The sequence below is a fragment of the Aedes albopictus genome, chromosome 2 (assembly GCF_035046485.1).
Source record: "Aedes albopictus strain Foshan chromosome 2, AalbF5, whole genome shotgun sequence".
Taxonomy (NCBI): domain Eukaryota; kingdom Metazoa; phylum Arthropoda; class Insecta; order Diptera; family Culicidae; genus Aedes; species Aedes albopictus.
Window position 1 is genome coordinate 146,749,408 of NC_085137.1, and position 21,230 is coordinate 146,770,637.

At 43.1% G+C, this 21,230-nt stretch overlaps 1 protein-coding gene across 1 annotated transcript; it reads right to left on the reverse strand.

Annotated features, from left to right (window-relative positions):
• Positions 1–1,987: 1,987 nt before the first annotated feature.
• LOC115258904 (uncharacterized) lies at positions 1,988–6,235 on the reverse strand. The gene is made up of 2 exons (XM_029859367.2): positions 5,647–6,235; positions 1,988–2,800 (listed from the first exon to the last, which is right to left on the reverse strand). The coding sequence occupies exons 1-2, from the start codon at positions 5,713–5,715 to the stop codon at positions 2,435–2,437; spliced, it is 435 nt and encodes a 144-aa protein (XP_029715227.1). The 5' UTR covers positions 5,716–6,235; the 3' UTR covers positions 1,988–2,434.
• Positions 6,236–21,230: the final 14,995 nt, after the last annotated feature.

Here is a 21,230-nt window from a genome sequence, read left to right on the forward strand (position 1 = left end):
TTTTAAGTCGGAACATATTCAAAGATAAATCTCATCCTTTTGTGGTTTGATGTACCGTGTTAGACCTTTTGTCCCTCGCAATGCACTTCTTAAGTTTTATTTTGGTTGCATTCATTCCCATCTACAATACCTTGTGATCGTCTGGGTCCATGCCAGCAAATCCAAGCTTAAAAAACTTCAAGTTTTGCAGAACAGGTGTCTCAAAATAATTTATTCATTGCCTCTGTTATATTCAACATTCGATCTTTATAGCACATTAACGCATGGAGTACTACCTGTACGAGGCTTGTGTGAACTTCAGTCTTGTTTATTCATATACGACGTGATTAAAAACCCCAATATGCACCACAACTTAAATCTGCGTACGAGAATTCATGGTCACTACACAAGACATGCCAATAACTTAGTAAGATCTAGAGCTTTCAGCAATCTCGGTCAAATGCGAATATCCTTCTATGGTCCTTCGACCTACAACGTACTTCCTGAGCATTTGAAACTGATAAATAATAGAATACTTTTCAAAACTAGTTTGAAACAGTTTACCGATCCAAAATTAATTCATTTTTAGTATAAAATCGTATCAACTGCCAGTTATTATTTAAAATACACTCTATAATTCAATAAATTTAGTATATTAGTTATATCTCTGGGATCCCTTGAAAGGAAATAATTTCCATTGGGATACCCTTGTTTAATTTATTTTTGTTAAGTGTTTCCATCATTTTCCTGCACACACCAATAAGTTTAAGTAGTAATGTTCATATTGTTTGTTTTTTTTATTTCGTTAAAATTAGATAAAAAAAAGTTCAATACTATTTTATATCCGTAACTACATTACGAATTTATTATGGATTCCTGGTAAAATTTCTTCAAAATTTTTAATAATTCTTTTGAATTCAAAGTTAAGTTGAAAATTCTTTTGAGAGGTCGCCAGGACTCCAGCAGTAACATTAGAACAAATGTTTGGTAAGTTTTCATACTTTATTGTTATCGACCAGCAACTTCATCAGAGATTGCAGCAGGAATTCCCGTGAAATTCTCTTTGAATTTCACAAAAGCGACACTACCGAATGCGCTACAAATTATACTAGATTTCTCGAAAATTTCAGCTATAAATTTATCTTGCAGTTTCTATGTGAACTCTAGCATGAGTTTTTACTAAATCTGGGATCTAATGCTATAAGCACATTGGCAAAAAGCATGTTTTACTTTATATAAATTTATTTCATCATTGTTTTTAGCGTGAAAACAAAAGAATTGAAATCTGTTATGAATACATTTAGTGAATATCAACTTCTTTTGATCTTTATTCAAATTGTTTCACAACTACAATAATACCTTCATTGATACATTTTTATCAGAATTGTTGATGTTTTTTAGATTTTTTCCCATATTATATATGCAAAAACATATTCTCTATATAGAGGGGCCCCCATAACACTGTGGCCCCGGGCCCCCACATTTGTAAATCCGGCCCTGACTAATCGTAATGACTAGTATTAGAAGTGTTATAGTATTTATTTATCATATCCAATGAAATTTACTATCGTATGTTTTCATGTTTTCTTCATTTTCAAAAATAAGAATAAAATGGAATAGATTTAGCATTGAGTCTGGCGTAATATTTATTTATTCGATAAAATCACTTCAGCATTGGAAAAAAATAGTCTGGATCTTGGTCCCGACTAATCATCTGGGGAGCGAACGAGCCTTCTTGAAATCGTGTTCTAGGCATCTCATGGCGAATATAAGAGAACGTTTGAGCTCTTGCCTGATCCACTCAGACAGCGACGGACGTATAATGCCGCAAGCGTTTAAGGATTCGGCTGAAGAAATTCTTCGAGACGAAGACGGAACTATGGAGATGGAAGACAGCAGCGATTCAGCCAGTGCTTTCATGATTCCTGCCGGGATCAACTCCGTCGGCTTCAACTCTGTCGAAGAGGAAAATTTCATAAGCTATATCACTGAAAAAGATAATTGATTATTAATACTGTTCCGGACCCAGATTCTCAAGCACTTCCTTTATCCGTCGTCGGTGAAATTCTACCGAAAAAACGCGATCCGCTTTGATCAGCGGCCGACACAGCGAGAGGAACCTTTTCTCCGGCCAACTACCGGACCACTTGCCAAAAAACCGACGTTTCTTTCGCGATGCTGGAAAAAACGATCTTTCCTCTCCAACTGTAACTTTTATTCTGTCCTCGTTTTTCATTTGACAGCGGTTAAAGGGTAGGTGTATATGTGTGTGTGTGTTTAGCTCAAACTGAGTATTATTTATAATGAGCCACTTAAGGTGGCACACAATGTAGGGATGTTCAAATTATATGTGTAGAGTTCATGATTAACAAATTATTTAAATTTAAAACTAACTTAAAATTAATCGATTGCGGAGTCATCCGGAACATACCGGCCCCCGTTGAAACCATCCGTTTCAAGCGATACCGGCATCTTGTCCACTGTTTTCTGGTCCTTGATTGTATCCGGCAGCATCATCCAGGTTCGAAACTTCATCGTCGGAGTCGATAGGCAGCAGGGATATCTCGGTGACAGCTCGCTTATACGTTCCCGTTGCGGACCTTACCACCACGACTCGTACATGGCCGTCGCTACCGGTGAATGTTTCGATGATTCGTCCAAGTGGCCACTGAAGCGACGGAAGGCTGTCCTGTTTAATGAGCACCAGCTGTCCCGTCCGGACGTCGGCTGTAGCCTTCTTCCACTTGAGTCGTTGTTGCAACTGGTGTAAGTAATCGCGTGACCAGCGACGCCAGAGGTCCTGCACAGATCGCTTCATTTCCTGTAGGGTAAACAGGTATAATATGCCCCCCCTAAGCAGAAATGGCAATATATCTAAAACTGGCGCCTTATTCCATCTATTGTCCACTGCAAATCGTTGTTCCTAAAGCCAGTGAAGTGTTGCATGCAAACTATGCCTTTGGAGGGGCGGCTATGGAAGCTTTGAAACGTTTTTCGAAAACGTTCAAAAATTTGCCTTATCAAAACAAACGGGGCAATACGCCCCACCAAAAGAAGAACGTCCAGCCCCGTGATAAAACTGTCCCAGGGAATAATTCCACTACATGCTTATCCTAGGAGGGTCTTTTAACAAGTGTTTAACTGCATAAAAGTTGCCAAATAACACAAGCGAACAGAGCTAGCTTCGTTTACAATGAAGTCAGTTTACAAGAGGTAAAATATTACGCCAAAAGCTTCGATTTCAGACTTTTTGATAACTTTGTTGCTTTTCTGTACCAATTAACTAATGGATCAGCTTGATGGCAATTTTTCTTCAATATTCAAGATTTCCAATCGATCACGCATGCGAAAAGCGCTTGAATCGCTAGAAAATAAAGGGGGGCGTTTTGCCCCGGTGGGGCGCATTATACCCTTTTACCCTAAACGCGTAAGACGATTAGGATTCAGGTCACTTAAACAGGGTTCTGGAATGGAGAACGGGGGCTCCCCAATCAGAAAATGACCAGGGGTCAATGCAGACAGGTCATCTGGAGAATCGGAGAGTGGTGCTAACGGGCGAGAATTTAAAACAGATTCTATCTGGCTGACCACCGTTAGTAATTGATCCATGGTGAATGCTCGATTTCCCATAACGCGGCGAAAGTGGTATTTGAATGATTTTATTCCCGCTTCCCACAACCCGCCGAAGTGGGGCGAGCGAGCCGGGATGAAATGAAAGGTAATTCCGTTCTCCAAACAGTAGTTTTTCCACGGTGTTCCTTGGAGCTGCCTTTGAAACTCCTTCCTCGAAGCTTGGAGTTCACGGTTCGCCCCGACAAATGCGGTTGCGTTGTCGCAATACAGTTCGATTATGCGTCCGCGGCGCGCGACGACGCGTTTCACGGCGTTAATACACGCGACGGAGGTTAAATCAGCAATAACTTCAAGGTGTACGGCCTTGACCACCATACATACGAAAAGGCCGACATAAATCTTGAGCGACGCTCCCCTTCCATTCAACGGTCGCACGAAAAATGGTCCACAATAATCCATACCTGAGTATGAAAATGGCCTCGCCGGTTTGATACGTACACTGGGTAACGGAGCCATTATTTGCTGACCTAGGCGCGGACGACATCTAGAACAAGTTACGCACTTGTGCACGATGCTTCGGGCCAATTGCCGCCCCTGCAGCGGCCAAAACCTTTGACGAATTGTAGCTAGCAAAAGTGAAGGCCCACCATGTAGCGTTTGAAGATGAATTGAGCGGGCGATCAATCGCGATCAAACCCGAATCGTCCGGCGACACCACGTACACGCAACATCCGTAACCTCGTTGTGATGCATCAACAAAACAGTGCAGGGTATACTGACGTTGATTGTTCATGATGACTCGCCGAGAAACCTCAAAATTTTCCAGCAGGTTGATTTCCGATCGATATTTGTCCCACCAACGGTTGAGTTCCATCGGTAGCTCCTCATCCCAGGTGTATTTCCTTGCCCAGAGCGTTTGCACAAACATTTTTGCTATAGATAGTAGAGTAAACATAGATCTGCGGACATCACTGAGTGAAATGTTTCAAGCGTGCGAATAGTATTTTCCGGGAGTGCGACTGTTGAATATGACGTCATGCGCCCCATTGTTGTTGTTGGAATCGTGACGTCATGCTCGTTTGGATACAAATTTTGACAGTTCGTTTGGATACAACGGATTCATCATCGACGGATCTATGTTTACTCTACTATCTATAATTTTTGCGTTGACGATTACTGGTCCAAGTAAGCCAAGCGGATCGAAGAGGCTTGACATCTCTGAGACGATTATTCGTTTGGTAAAGCTTCCCCGCTCTGGTAGCTCCGGAATTTTGAATTTGAACGTGTCGACGTTGGGAAACCATAGGAGACCGAGCGCCTTTATAGCGGGAGAACGATCGAGATCCAATTGCGGTGAAGTTTCCCTCAGCTCCAGAGGAACGCCTTCGAGCACTGTTGCATCATTTGAGGCCCATTTTCGAAGTGTCAGCCCGCCACAATTGAGAAGTTGTGTGAGCTGATTGCAGGATTCTGCTAGAGTAGTTTGGTCGTCGTGACCAGTTAATACATCATCGACATAGACGCCTTTACGGACTATCGGCACAGCCAGTGGAAATCGACTGCCTTCATCTGTAGCCAACTGATTTAGTACCCTAGTAGCTTGGTATGGAGAGCTGGCCAGCCCATAAGCGACCGTTTTCAAGCGATAAGTTCGCATTGGTTCCGATGGATCACTTCGCCAAAAAATTTGTTGGTACTTGCGGTCGTCTTCGTGCACCCAAATTTGGCGGAACATCATTGCCACGTCTGCAGTTACTGCGTACCGAGGCATACGAAAGTTGACCACTGTATAATACAGTGGTGGCTGAACCGTTGGACCGGTGTACAGCACATCGTTGAGCGACAGTTGGGTCGTGCTACGACACGACCCATCGAATACTACCCGCGTCTTAGTCGTAGAGCTTTCTGGGCGTTGGATGGCATGGTGGGGCAGGAAGAATTGTGGACCACACTGCTCGCGCGAACTCACCTCCATATGCCCCAACCTCTCGAAGTCCTCCATGAATTTCCGGTATTCCTGGTGCAGATTCTCGTCGGCCACAAATTTCTTCTCCATTGCCAGAAACCTTCGCAGGGCTAGAGTGTTTGACTCACCGAGAAACGGCACCATTTCCTCACGCAGAGGAAGTCGAACTGTGTATCGTCCGTCAGCGTCTCGTTCATGTGTTCGCAGGAAATGTTCCTCACAATATTTTTCTTCGGAAGACAAGGCTTTACCGTCGTCGATGCTCTCGCTTTGCCAGAACCTTTCTAGCTGAGCATCGAGAGTTTCATCCGTACAAATATGACTAGTCTGGACGGAGGACTCCACAGCACACTCAGTCACCTTGCCACAAACGATGTATCCAAAAACAGTCTTTTGTAATATCGGGTACTGCGATGCAAGTACAATCTGTTCCCCTTCCATTAGTGCGAAAAACAGCTCTGCCCCAATGATGATATCGACGCCTTGGCTTATATTGAATCGAGGATCCGCGAGAGGCAGGTGACGAGGAATCCTCCATTTCGAAACATCAATGTGCTGGCGGGGAAGAGCGACGGTAAGCTTTGGTAAAACTAGACAATTCATACTATATTGGTGATTCCCATAGCGAGAGGCGAGATGCAGGGTGACTCCGTAGCGAACATTCACCACAGACTGACCGATACCACTGACAGGCGAATTGATCTTGGTGCGTTTCAGTAGTAGAATAACTAGCCACAGAATGTCAATGTCGCGAGCGTTCGTGTTTGCCGCGCCCTTACACCGTCAGTACCGGTCCTACAAGTGTCAAACCAATTTTCATAGCCAAAACAAAACATCCACAACAACATGTGTATTTAAAAATAATGGATAAATACATCTGAGGTATGAAATAAAATTAATTAATTTATTGGCTACAGCGCCATTAGCGATCTAATTTCTCATACATCTACTGTTTCAGTCGAAGCTTTTGACAGAGTGCTTCAGTAAGGAAGCTTGGCTGAGAACCACTGTCGAGAAGAGCGCGAGCACAATGGAAATTCCCGTCCACATCTTTCACCTTAATTACTGCCGTGGACAGCAACACGGTTGACTGGTGCCCCAGGAGGGCTGTTTCTGGCTTTTGCCAAGGGTTCAGGAGAGGTGAGTTGTTATCGGAACCCAGCGAACACACCGACGGCGAGAAGGGGGCAACTTTGTCCGAGAGCGATTGCGGATTGACCGAAGATTGACGACACGACGATACCGTAGGTGGTGAGGAAACCGGCAAACCGACGACGACCGAGTTTGACACGGCGGGCGAAGCAGAATCTGACTGCGAAGAATTTTGCTGGTCCGATGGGGATGTTGGTTGGCTGGCTACCGATACAATGAGCGAATTCGCTGGTCGCCCCGTCACCGGAGGTAGATGAAGCAACGAGTGGTGTTTTTTAGCACAGGTTTTGCACGAGCCACTAGAGCAATCCCTAGCTAGATGCGTTCCTTTAAGACAGTTGATACAAAGTCCGTGCTTCTTCACGAACTCAAAACGCTGAGATGGTGTGAGACTTTTGAACTGTTCACATTGGAAAAGTAAGTGTGCCTGTTTACAACAGGGGCACTTCTGTATATGTTCAGAAGAAACATGGGCAGTAGCAAGGCGAGATTTATGGGGTTTCATTTCATGTTGGGTATTGTTAGCTTGGGAGAGCTTGAGCGTTTGTAGCATGCGAGACCTTTTGTGGATGAACTCGATCAACTCTTGGTAGGTTGGACGATCATCCCCCTCCAAGATTTGGGTTTCCCATTCCCGAAGCGATAATGAATCCAGACAGCTGCTTAAACGTTCAACAAGGAACGAGTTCCAGTGGCTTTCGACGTTTTCTAGTTTGTTCAACAGCTGTACGTGGCGATCAAATTCATCGGCTAGCTCAGTCAAACCCTGAGCCGACTCTTTTTTTAAGGAGGCGATCGATAGCAAACCGGACATATGCCGCTTGATTAACATGCCAGGGTTCTCAAAACGCTCTTTCAAGAGGTTCCATGCTACTAGATAATTGTTAGCAGAAACCTCGAGCGATGAAATTATACGTGCCGCCTCACCAGAAAGAGTTGCCTTTAAATAATGCATTTTTTGAACAGCAGTCAATTGCTGATTCGAATGAATCAACGACAAGTACAAATCATGAAACGAGACCCAGTCATCCACATTTCCAGAAAATTCCTTGAGTTTGATTTCTGGGAGCCGTACGTGAGAAACAGGGGGAACAAAACCTTGTGACTGCATAGGCTGATTGTTCGGTGGGTTAAGCGGGGGTGGTGGAGGAGGAAGCTTTGCCTGCAACGAGGCCTTTAATTCAAAATACATTGTCTGGAACGCACTTCTTTCCTCGCAAAACTCTGGCTCCTCATCCTCCAGCACCTCAATTTCATTTTGAACCTCCTCATATTCGCGCCAGAGCGTATCAAGACACTGGATACGAATTTTAATTTGATCCCTTTGGGCAGGGTCAAACTCTTGATCAAACGTTTTTATCAACTCCGCAGAACCCAAGATATTTGTTCGACGACGATGCAAAATTTTCAATTTTGTAGCTGATTTGCTAACTGAGCTTTTTCTCAGACTCACATCACTCTTTTTAGGCATGTTTAATATGAAATTGTTACCTGTTTGACGATGACTCACGGTGTTCTAACCTCACTTCCTGTCTTTACCTCGTGCTGCCGCTCGTGCTTTACAGCGGAATTCCTGGAATTCTCGGACAGCTTACGGACGATGGTCCTTGCTTCGGAGACGGCGATGCTACGACGATCCAAACATCCAAACAGGGAAGTACCTGTGACCAGTGTTGAAAAACTCATTTCGTCATATCTAAATTCAATCACCAACAGCTCATTTTAGAAGCTGAACCTGAGAATATGGTATATGAAAAACTTGTGCAGCTAGACCAGTTCTGCAAGAAAGTCACGGAACAATTGATAATTTTCGAATATTTAAGGTAAATGTCACGGACCACCTTCGAAAAATCCCAATGATATTCACGGTGAATATCATTTGGCATTTTTCGAAGGTAGTCCGTGACATTTACCTTAAATATTCGAAAAATTGCAATTTTTCCGTGACTTTCTTACAGAATTGGTCAAGCCACACAAGTTTTTCATATACCATATTCTCAGGTTCAGTTTCTAAAATGAGCTGTTGGTGGTTGAATTTAGATATGATGAAATGAATTTTTCAGCACTGCCTGTGACCGATGAAAAAATGCCACTAACCGCGTGGCGCTAGTGACCGAAGTTAGGTTAGCTGGAACAAAACCTCGCTTTGTGCAACGCTGGGGGTCCCGGGTTTCGGCACCAAACTTGTTCCGGACCCAGATTCTCAAGCACTTCCTTTATCCGTCGTCGGTGAAATTCTACCGAAAAAACGCGATCCGCTTTGATCAGCGGCCGACACAGCGAGAGGAACCTTTTCTCCGGCCAACTACCGGACCACTTGCCAAAAAACCGACGTTTCTTTCGCGATGCTGGAAAAAACGATCTTTCCTCTCCAACTGTAACTTTTATTCTGTCCTCGTTTTTCATTTGACAGCGGTTAAAGAGTAGGTGTATATGTGTGTGTGTGTTTAGCTCAAACTGAGTATTATTTATAATGAGCCACTTAGGGTGGCACACAATGTAGGGATGTTCAAATTATATGTGTAGAGTTCATGATTAACAAATTATTTAAATTTAAAACTAACTTAAAATTAATCGATTGCGGAGTCATCCGGAACAAATACCTAGCGTAATCTACAAGTACTCTTTGTCTTTGATGTCGCTACACACCTCTAAATCACTTTTATTTGCTTGCGCCGAAAGCTTGGCCGAAAGAAAACGAGCCACAATGGCTTCCTCCGTTCGAAAATACGACGGTACCGTTTTGTTTATGAAGGGGTTATTTTTCAAAGACCGATCTTAACAAAATTATTAGTTAAAACTTATACATTTTGACCATAACTCAAAACTTTTACATGGTATAAGGATATGTTATTAATGATATTAAGTTCTAAAATGAGTGCAATAAGATGATGTTATAAAAGTAATTAAGGCGTATCTAATGAAAAACATAAATTGAAACTTATGAAGAAAATTATTATTATTATTATTATTTTTCTTTATTATCGAGATTTTCAGCCCTCGGCTGGTTCATCTCGTGAAGAAAAAAAAAATATTAAATTTCTTTTCGTGTAGGAGTTGCTGGGCAGAGGCCAGTGATCTCAATGGGATCTGCATTGTGCCAATCACCCTGCCTTTACCGTGTACCGGGAGTAGGCCCGTGTACATAAATGGCGCCAAGGGAGTGGTTTTCCTAATTTCGGTTAGTATGTAGTACACCAACCAAATCCACCTCCCACCCCCGTGCACGGGCTTGACCGGGGGTATCAGCGGGTCTCATATACGTTTTATGAGAGATCAGGAGGAGTTAGTTGCGTTTCAGGAGATTTCAAGAGGTTTGTTTGAGAAAATTTCAAGAGGTCTCGGAAAGGTTTATGCTGAAGGTATGTATTTTTTATTTTTTTCTCATAAGTGAGTCATTTCAAACATCCTGTTTCAACGTAATATTATACGTAAGATGTTAGCGAGTTACAATAAACATTTCAGCTCAATCGGAGCATTGGTTGTGGAGAATTAGATGTTTCACGGGATCAACTTTGCTGAAAAGTCAAATAAGATTTCGCTCTACTGTATTTTTTCCCGTCACGTTTTCGAACTCAGGGGATGATTCTATACTAAAGATCAACAGCTTATCAAGTTCAAACATAGTGTAAACTAGTGAAATATTGTTCTGTGAAGAAATATAATCAGAAAAGAAGCAGTCGATAGAATTAATCAGCGTAGAAGAACAAGGACATACAAAAATAATAAGCGGTAGCCATTATGCCACCAAACCTGTTAAAGAAATAAAAAATGTTCACTGTATTTAAACATTGTTTGAAATTTTATTATTCTTTGTTTAAGATCGAGCATAATTAATTTGAGGTACCAATTATGTTCGGTTCACGAAAGTCTGAGCTGTTTTACCAGTAAATGAAAGTAAGGCAAAGTTTATGTGACGTAAACGTATTAATACATCCGTTCAAAATTAGAACATAAACTCGAACAAAGCAATCAAATCGATCATAAACTACACGTTATGATGCCAGCCTGTCGGTTGTAAAACACCGGCTACCGTTATAGTGCGTCACATTGTACTTGGGGAGATATGTAAACATGCAATTTGGAATATGTCTCAAGAAACTCACCCCAACGGTACAATCAGAGATCAGAAAGAAGCTGGAAAATCTACTACCTACATGCTGTGTATGTACACACCACCAAAGCCATTCATTTTCACCGGATACACATTTTCATCTCTGTCAGCTGAGCGTGTACTGAGCTATTACCACAGACAAACAGACATATTACTTAGAAGAAAATTGCTTCAAATACATCGTTTGGCATCTCACTAGCACCCTCTATAATGCTCAATCCGAAGCATTCATTTGCAGGTGTTGTTTCCCTCGGCTAGTTGTAACAATTTTGCAGGTGACGACTCCCCCGGTGCTTCATCCATTTATAAAACATGAATGAAGGTTCATGATTGAGTCATTTTATGTAAACATTGATCGGCGTCGCGTTCATTTCTCTCCCAAATTGAGAGGTGATGTCGGCACAGCAGCGCCACCATGACACATGCGAGCACAGTCCGAACCACACGTTATTTTCAAAATGACCGTTAAATCGTGCGATGATTGCGATTTGAGTAGTATGTCTGTTTGTCTGTGCTATTACAGCATCTTGAGCAGCCAGACCGACAGAGTCAAGCCAGTCAGTCAGCGGATAAGCAGCAGCAGTGTTCGATATTGATAGTAATCTGCACGTGTGCAGTGCATTGCGTCAGTCGGTCTGGCGACTACATATTGGAGGCAGTCACTCAAACGGGTGGCATTAGTGAATGATGAGTGTCATGCCAACCTACAGCAGTCGGTCATATCTAGCTACCGGTGCGGTGGAGGAAGGGCACGCAAGACCTCTACTAGCGTACCGGTGGTCGTCGAGATGATGATGATTGTGCATGTTTGTGCGCTTGTTCCTGATCGTTGCACCAGTTGTCGTGTCAGTACGGACGCGAAATGCAGATCACTAAAGTCTTCGGTGCGCGGTTGTAGGTTTGTCAATGAAGTCACCTTTAGGCGTTGGATTTTTGTGGTCACTTGGGCTCCCTTTTCGAGGGTTCGTGCCGGACATGCAAATATGTAACGTACCGGTATTTTGAATTATTATGAGTTGTGGAAACTTTGTGTTCAGCTCACGAATGGGTTGTGAAAGTTTAAAGCATTTCGATGACATTGCTCTTTTTGGTCAGCAAAGGTGGATGACATTGAAAAAGCCGAAATTCAGGAAATGTATTCGCCGGCTAATCGCTGCAATAATAGCCCCATCATATCTGAAAAGGAATCACAAATGGTTCAGGGGAACACCCGAAAAATGCATATTGTCTGGATCGAAAACAACATTCAACGATCCAGTCCCTATAAATTACCATATCGCCATCGCACGAAAAGAAAATAAATAATTATCACCCAAATAATTCCAGGCATCGAGAACCAAAATGTTTAGAATCCGGGATTTTATCTCACCACTCGCCAGCAATAAAACTGATGATTATTGTAATTTATGCAACCGTACTTTGGAACCGAAAACGAAAAAACCAATTAGCTCCGATCTGGAGCCGCGGCTGCATCTTTTCGCCCTCGTCCAATCTGTATCGACTCGTTGGGATTCGCCAACGAGCGTCCTTGAACCGCGCGGGAGAATGCACTTTTGAAAGTCTTTCAGCTGTTTTTTTTTTTCTAAAACAGGTCCCTGACGCTGTACCGTCGCGACAGCAGGTGACGCAGCTGATAGTCGATCGAGACAAGATTAATTTATTTATTTTGCTTTGGGGATACCATCACATATACTTAAGTTTATGGTACAAGTCTTTTCAAAGATAAATAAAATAAAAAAGGAAAAGCAATGCAAACAAAAATCAAAAACAATCTTATCCTCGGTATAACAACCCAACTAAGGCTGAGCTTGCTTTATCAGCTAATGACTTGAGCATTACCACAATAATTAATTTAGAGCTTCTTAGACAATTGCCCGTTTGATCGCATTTATAAATCGTATGCCAGACACGAAGCTATACGATGTCGGAGAAAGTCAAAGAAATTTCACGAGCAGATCCTGAACATACCACGATTCGAACCCATACATTTTTAGCATGGCCTTGCTGAGTTGCTGTGAGGTTGCCACTTAGATCAAATGGGACCTTCAACTGAATATCGATCTGCGCTTTTTATTTGCGTTTTATTTATTTTTATTGCAACCTTCACCCCGTATAGTGGGCTACCTGTACCATCACATTCCTAGCCGAGTGCGGCCCAAGGAAATAGTCGTTGAGAATCGACAACTCACCATTCTGATTGTATTCTTCATTTTATAGATGACGGGTTGATTTCATTTGCATAATACAATGAAACATTCCGAAAAATCTCGTGGATGGAGTACTTATTCAGATAAATTTATTAGGGCTAGAGATATTTTCAGAATTACCTCCTTTGACCCGTATTTCTCGTTTTCCAAAAAAAAAGATCTCTAAACATATGGAGCGGACCTGGTGTGGTGGTTAGAACACTTGACTATCACGCCGAGGACCTGGGATCGAATCCCACTCCCGACATACTCACAAAATGTGGGTTCTTCCTTCGGAAGGGAAGTAAAACGTGGGTCCCGAGATGAACTAGGCTAGGGTTAAAAATCTCGTTAATACAGACAAAAAAAAATCTATAAACATATGGCAAGAATTCGTCGAAATCTAATTCTCCGCGTGACACCGGCCGGACTGCGAGCACCCTTAGAGAAGATATGGTAACCAACCCCGGTGGGAACTTTGTTTGTTGGCTGACAGCGAAGGGGGAGGTGTTCGCCTCTGCAAACGTGAGCGTCTGTTCTCCAGATGGAGCGGCTCACAACAGCTCCTGATCCGCATGTTAGGGGCGGCTGATGAACGTCCGAGTGCCAGGGAAGAACTCTAAGCTCAACTGTGCACTATGGTCTTCCGGAAAGTTGGGGTTTGGTGTCAGGCCTTACGAGCCAAAACAAAAAAAAAACAGAAAAAAACGAAAAATCAGCAACAGAATAATACGAACCGAGATCAACGGCAACGGTGTCAGGCCATTCGGCCGATGGTCATTAGGCCGAAGGCCATTCGGCCGAAGGTCATTAGGCCGAATGGTCATTAGGCCGAATGGTCATTGGGTCTTCTTCTTGCCGTTACGTCCCCACTGAGACAAAGCCTGCTTCTCAGCTTATTAACTGAGAGCTTCCTCTGCAAATGACCATTTTGCATGTGTGCATCGTGTGACAGGCACGAAGATACTTTATTGATGCTGAATCTACTGATATTTTACCCATGAATTTTTCCTTCTTTTAAATATAGGCTGTTCTTTCTAGTATCATTGCTGAAATAGTTTTTGGCGCTGAAACTGCTGATATTCAATTCATAATTTTTTCCTTCTTTAAAACATAGGCTATTCTTTCTAGTTCCATTGTTAAACTAGTTTTTGTCAAAAATTGTTGGAAAAGGTAAAAACAACGGCTAACTTTCAATTCGTCCTGATGACCATTCGGCCTAATGACCATTCGGCCTAATGACCTTCGGCCTAATGGCCTTCGGCCTAATGACCTTCGGCCTAATGACCCAGCATCAACGGCAACGACGCCAGCGAACCAAAAGTGGAAATGCCGATCTCTCAACTTCATCGGGAGCACCCGTATACTTGCCGATCTACTAAAGCACCGCGGGCTCGACATCGTAGCGCTGCAGGAGGTGTGTTGAACATGATCCATGATGCGAACGTTTAGAGGTAATCATACCATCTACCACAGTTGCGGCAACACACGTGAGCTGGGAATAGCTTTTATCGTGATGGGCGACACGAAGAGGCGCGTGATCGGTTGATGGCCGATCGACGAAAGAATGTGCAGGTTGAGGACCAAAGGCCGATTCTTCAACTTCAGCATAATAAACGTACATAGCCCTCACTCCGGAAGCATTGATGATGACCAACACGCATTTTACGCGCTGCTCGCACACAAGACGGATGAATCAGCGCCCACCAGCTGACGAACGAAAACGGCCTACGACTCATTGATTTCGCCGCCTCCAAAAACCATGCCATACGTAGCACCTTTTTCCAACTCAGCCTCCCTTATCGTTACACTTGGAGATCACCACAGCAGACATAATCCCAAATCGATCCCGTTCTGATTGACGGACGGCACTTCTCCGACATTATTGACGTCAGGACCTATCGCGGCGCTTACATCGACTCCGACCACTACCCTAGTGATGGTCAAACTGCGCCCAAAACTTTCCGTTGTCAACAATGGCGACCGCCACGATACAACCTTGAGCTAGTGAAGCTACCAGATGTCGCCTCAGCATACGCGCAGAATCTTGAGGCAGCGTTGTCAGAGGACGGCGAGCTCGATGTGGTCCCTTTATAGGATTGGTGTCAAAGCAGTCATCAACGATGCATCCGAATGCATCATCGAGTACGTGGAACGGAGTCAATGAAACGAAAGGTGTTTTTGGAAGAGAAGAACGCAGCACGGACGGTGATGCTGCAGCAAGGAATCCGGCAGAACGTGGAAAGTTGCAAACAACGGAAGCAGCAGACCCGTCTCTTTCGGGGGGAAACCGCCGCCTGGAAGAAACGGAGTGCGCGGAAGTTGAACTACTGTGCTATTCCCATGAAAAACACAAGTTCTACGAGAAGCTCCCGCAACGGCTTCGAGCCGACATATGCAGGAATAAGGACGGACGCCTCTTGACGAACGGACGTGAGGAAATTGAAAGGTGGAAGCATTACTTTGTTGAGCACCTGACTGGCGTGAAGGACACAGGCTCGAAGACCACGACAACGGAGGGAACGACTACGCCAATGCACTAAGGGGATTCAGGTGGTCAAAAATCGAAAATTGACTTTATTCAATTTGAGATTTAGCTTCGGTAGTTGAAAGTAGACCACTTGGACCAGTAAACCCTAGAATATTACCCATCTAACCAGTAAGCATTTAAAATAGCACTCCTTCAGCATTATAGTTGCCTTTACGACAAGGCGTTTAATGCTAATTAGCCCTATATACGCCTTTAGTGCTACTTTACAGTAGGTTTTGGCAAAATAACGGGCTGTCTAAGTGCTACCCCTTCAGGAACGTCGTGAAAAAATGTCAAAGAAGCGTAACGACAGTAACGCCTCGTCGAACAAAACAAAACCAAAATAGATTTACGTCTGCTTCGCGGTCTCTCAGCCCGCTTCTCCGCTTCCTCATCCTTCCACACTCCAGCTGGTACTTTTTGCTTGTTTTAGTAGTGATTTGGGTTCGAACTTAAGATCCGAAGATTCTTCTCAACCTGCTGCTACTGCTTCCACGATGCTACAGCTGTGCCGATGTTGTGCATTGAATTTATCCTCAATATAAAGAATGCTACGAAAACAGCTTTAGTTCGAACACCCAAAACTTGTTTTCTAAAAGATATTCCGTTGTGTGTAGAGCATTTTCATTTCTTTTTCGATCAGCAGCGTATGATTTTCTCTTCCTCTTTCGAATAATCTTATTATCCGCCCTAGGATCCGCCAAACCATCCACCTATGCAGCATCAGCGCACAATTTCCGATGAAATCATAATTAGTCATTTTTTGATGGCCAAATTCCATAAAACCCAGCTGCCGCAATGTTTGCTTCTGAGCTCTTGAATTAGTGAGGAAAAAACGAAGAAGCATGTCATTTAAAAGAGAGACAACATGTGCTGTGAAATGCATAACATATCTCCCATCCTCTTTGCTCTTAGCATTTAAAGAGCAGTTGGGAAGCATTCTGATTGCTTCCGAACGGAAACATTTAAAGCAGTTGAAATGCTAAGTAACAGCCTAAAGCTTTTGAGCAGCACAGCTTATGCTATTTCAAGGCAGTTATGCATTCGAACTGCTTATGTAGGGCAGCAAGCGTCTCAAATGCATAATCCGGACTGCTGAACGGCTTATTTAAATGCTTAGTGGTTACCTGGGTAGTTTGCTAATCCCTATACTTATAGATTGATTGATTGATTTGTCTTTATTAGAGAGACTTTCAGACCTTGGCTATACTTATAGAGATATTGGTAGTAGAATGAGCCATTGCCAATTTTTGGTAAAACGAATGAAATGTTCAACTTTATATATCTTTGGCTTAAATAAAAAAATGTCATACTTTCAAAGTAGTTTCTAAAATCTTGCTTATAAACCTTTCGAATGACGTATCAGACGAAGAAATGTTGATTGTAAAGCTATTAAATGATATCACATAAGAAAAACAAATTTTCTCCATACACACCGTTCGATACAAAAAAAGTTTCGCTAAGTTTCGCTTCGGGACTACTTCTATGTCTTTGTTTAGGATTCCTAGGAGACATTGAAAACAAATTTGGCTACTACTAGCTGCTATTCTGCAATTGCAATCAAGTTGTTGTCGAGGAATGAGATATTGCTATATTAAATCACCCTATTGGCCATTAAATACCTGCCGGCTTGGCCGCAATTCTCGGTAGATCAATCATGATACAGTCTAAATCTGGCCTTGGATCTCTCAACGAAGCTTGTTTTTACGAATTGGAATACATTTTGTAAATAGGAACAGAAATCCTTAAACGCCTAAATGTATGCAATACCCTTATAATTTCATGCTGTTTGAAACTGTCGTGTTGAAACAACCTGTTCAACATGTTTTTCATATTTTTCAGGCATAAACTCTACGAATAGGAGCAAGACATTATGAAATTGACGCGAAAATATTTTTGGCCACCTGTTTGTATGGAGCCGCCCCATAGTGCAATGCAGCAGAGGACGGAATTGAGCCAACTCCCAAGCCGAGGGAAGTTAAGGATGCCATTCACCAGCTCGAAACCAACAAAGCAGCTGGTAAGGATGGTATCGTAGCTTAACTCATCAACATGGGCCCAGAAAAGTTGGCCACCTGTCTGCACCGGTTGACAGTCGACAGGCTTCTTCAAAGGTCGGTCGACAACGGACCAGATCTTTGTCGCACGGCAAATCCTCCAGAAATGCCGTAAATAACGCATCAACTTCAAAGCGGCATATGAAAACGGAAAATCATGGACGAAAACGGCTTTCCTGGGATACTCTCATGCCTACTCTTCAACATCGCTCTGGAAGGTGTAATGCGACAAGCCGAACTCCGAAGAATGCCGGACAACAACCCTGCAAAGTTGGTGTTCGCGACAGATCCGGTTGGCACAAGAAGGCGTGGAGCACAGAGATCACGATGGGCGGACCAGGTGGAGCATGAACTGGCGATCATTGGGCGTGACCGATGGAGAACGGCAGCCACGAACCGTGTATAATGGAAAAATATTGTTGATTCAGTTTTATCTTGAATTTGATGTAATACTAAATAAATGAAATGAATTCTCCTAGTCCTTATGCTTATGTATCGGTCGGTGCATAACTATGGATTATTGTTGCATTGCGAGTCCGCGTTCTGAATCTGGCAGTAATTATTCTTCCATTATTTGGTTCTAACTTGATAAGCGCTACCTGCTCCTGAGCACTAAGTTAGAAACCAACTGCTTGGTATCGGATACTGGAATACTGAAAAAAAAAAACAATACTTGTCTCGACGGTAACTTATGTTCTACAGAGTTAGTCCAACGGACTTTACATACAATCCCAGGTTTTCTAGCTTCATGCGCCTCGTGGCGAGTTGTGCCAACTTGCGTTGCTGTCCGTTTAATCAGTTCGTGATCTTTATCTGTTGGATTTTTCAACGGTTTGTAAAGGTTCTGGACCAGTAGGTTGTTGTCCTAAGGTCTCCTACCTACCGAAATGAGGCTGCTAACTTAGAAAAAGCTTCTGTTGGAGTAGCATTTTATATTGAAGCGCTGTTTGAGCCGCACCTCCTTGGTGAACAGACGCTCGGGACGTACCTCCTAAATTATGCTGAAGTTATAAGAATAACAGTGCTTCACTACCAGCTATGCACACAACTCTTAGCTTGAGGTCTTGTCATCGATTGACCCGTGGAAGCATGAGGTATGAACTTGTGAGGACCATTGCTAGGTTGGACACTCATTGCCGACCCACCATTTTGCATTCCAATGTTTTCAAAGATGTCTTCGTAGTTTCAAAGATGTCTTCGTAGTTTATGGACAACGCCTTCGGTTACCGAGTCAAAGAATCTTGATCGGAAGAATCGAACCAGGATTTCCAATCCAAAACTTTGGCCACAAACGAAAACTCATCTTTTATGTGAGACAGACGTAGAACACGGAAGCGTCATGAAAATGACGTGGGGAAGCAATCGAGTCCACGCGCATATAAAGGTCAAAATTTGTAGCAATGTATCTTGGCCAGAAAAGCACCAAACCATGACAACATTCAAATGATTAAAACCAGCCCAGAACGTTCCCCTGAATGGTGAATAAATTATTTAAATTGATATTATTTACGAGAGAATTTACTCCTAAATATTTTCCTGAACAGCTCAACCACATCTTCCCACCGATGTCATTTGATTCCAAAACAGACAACTGCTGCCAATTTTGCGGCAATAAATGTGCACAGCATGGTACGGGTTGGCCGGTTATGATTTGCATTTCCTCTCAGAATCATCAGCTTCTGGTTTCAATCCAGACCGTAGATTCACTCGTTGAAGGGAGTTCCTAATACTAATCTGTTTTCTGACACATCTTTGTATCATACAATGTGTTTCATGGTCTGTGGTTTGTACACACCCTAGCCCGTTTGTTCGGCTACCTTATTTTCCCATCAGCTGAAATTAAAAATTCTGATTGTTAGGTACAAATTCGTATCACCACCGCCCAAGGCGGTAACCGTTCCGCCACCAAGCTGGATGAGTCCGGGTTCACTGGCTGTTTTTAGTGCATCTGACTGAGTTGTTACTCATTTTGTACAGTTTGCACGGAATTTACACATAATGCTGTCATAAAGCATCATGCGCCCCATTACAAAGACCCAAAGAGTTCGGTTTCCTGGTACGCGCTCTGCGCGGTTTCTTAGTGCAAAGTGCATATGATTTTGTTTCTCGCCTACATATTGGCGAGCAGTTTAGTTGGCGACGACTACGGACATGTAAGCCATTTGGCGCTGAGTGATGACTTCTGCATTCCTGATGCAATGCCGAGTCAGGCCGCGGACAATGGCGATTCGATGATGGTGGCAACTGGCATGGTCAGTCAGTCGCTTAATGGTCGTACTTATGCAAATTGAGTGGGTAGACCGTACTTTATGACACTAATCCTGCTGCTGAGAGCCGAAATTATGAGATCAATACTAGTTTTTTTTTGTTGTTGCTTCTAGCTGGCCTCTATGTTATGTTCGATTGGTTGTGACGATGCCAATTAATAAGAAATATTCACTCTCGGATTTGTGTGCTCAGCATAACATGATTCCAAAAATATTTTTCTAGATGGTGTTGATTGGTAACGAATATTTTTTCACCATTTACCGATTATTATCGAACCTTCATGTACCTACCTCACATTTTTCTTCATATAATATGAGAGGTATGGCTATATTGTATTAAGGGGCTGTCCATAAACTACGTAGACTTTTTTCGATTATCTCAGACCCCCCCTTCCCCCTCGTAGACTTTTGTTCATACAAAATTTTCGAAATTTGTATGGAGCGTAGACTTTGGCCATACCCCCCCCCCCCCCCCTTAGAGTCTACGTAGTTTATGGACAGGCCCTAATGGAAATTTTGAGAATATTACATCGGGGATTTTTTTTTTGCTATGTTTTTGCTGTGAGGGAACCAATCAATGAGAGAATCATTGTGGCCAGATTCAGAACACGGGTTCGAAACCTTATACTTTACTAACTTTACTTGATACTTGATGGGCTACAACTCGTAGCGGTGCGGTGAGTTAACGCCGAATGGAGCATTCGCCTCCATCGGTCTCGGTCCTGGGCCAATCGCTTCCAGTCACCCTGAACGTTTAGAGCCCTTAGGTCTTCCTCAACTGCAAAAAGCCATCGTGTGCGCGGCCTACCATGAAGCCGACGACCCCTGCCTGGTTCTCTGCTTGTCGTTCCTCCGGCATACGAACTACGTGCCCAGCCCACCGCAGCCTGCCGTGTTTTATTCGCTTCACTATATCCATCTCTTTTATATACTTAGTACAATTCGTGGTTCATGCGACGCCGCCAGATGCCGTCCTCCAGTTTACCGCCGAGATCGAAACCTTATACCGTGATGCAATGTTACGTGCCTACCGATGCTGCCGAAAATAGAATTTTTACAGCCAACTGACCCAAGTAACCACGGTGCTGAAGCCTTATTGCATGCAGATATACGGTGTACTTAGAGCAATCATAACTTCCCGGGCAGAGTTCAAGTACTGACGATCAAAATGTGATATTGGTTTGTTTGAGATAAGAGGTAAAAGTACTGAAAATAATAGCACAAATTTGATCTTGAACCATCTAACCAATAGCAAAATATGATATTTGAAGATCAATCAAATAGCTCACTGCTATTGGTTAAATCTTACCAAGAGCTAAATATGCTATGATGATGATGTTCCAAGAGTAAAATTGAGATATTATTTTCAGTACTTTTACCTCTTATCTCAAACAAACAAATATCAC

What these genes read in the sequence shown, in the direction of transcription:
- LOC115258904 (XM_029859367.2), bottom strand. Translation starts at nt 5,715, where the DNA reads ATGAACGAGACGCTGACGGACGATACACAGTTCGACTTCCTCTGCGTG. An exon ending in GGAAATGGTGCCGTTTCTCG is followed by an intron (nt 2,801 to 5,646) that starts GTGAGTCAAACA and finishes TTTACCCTACAG; the next exon opens with GAAATGAAGCGATCTGTGCA.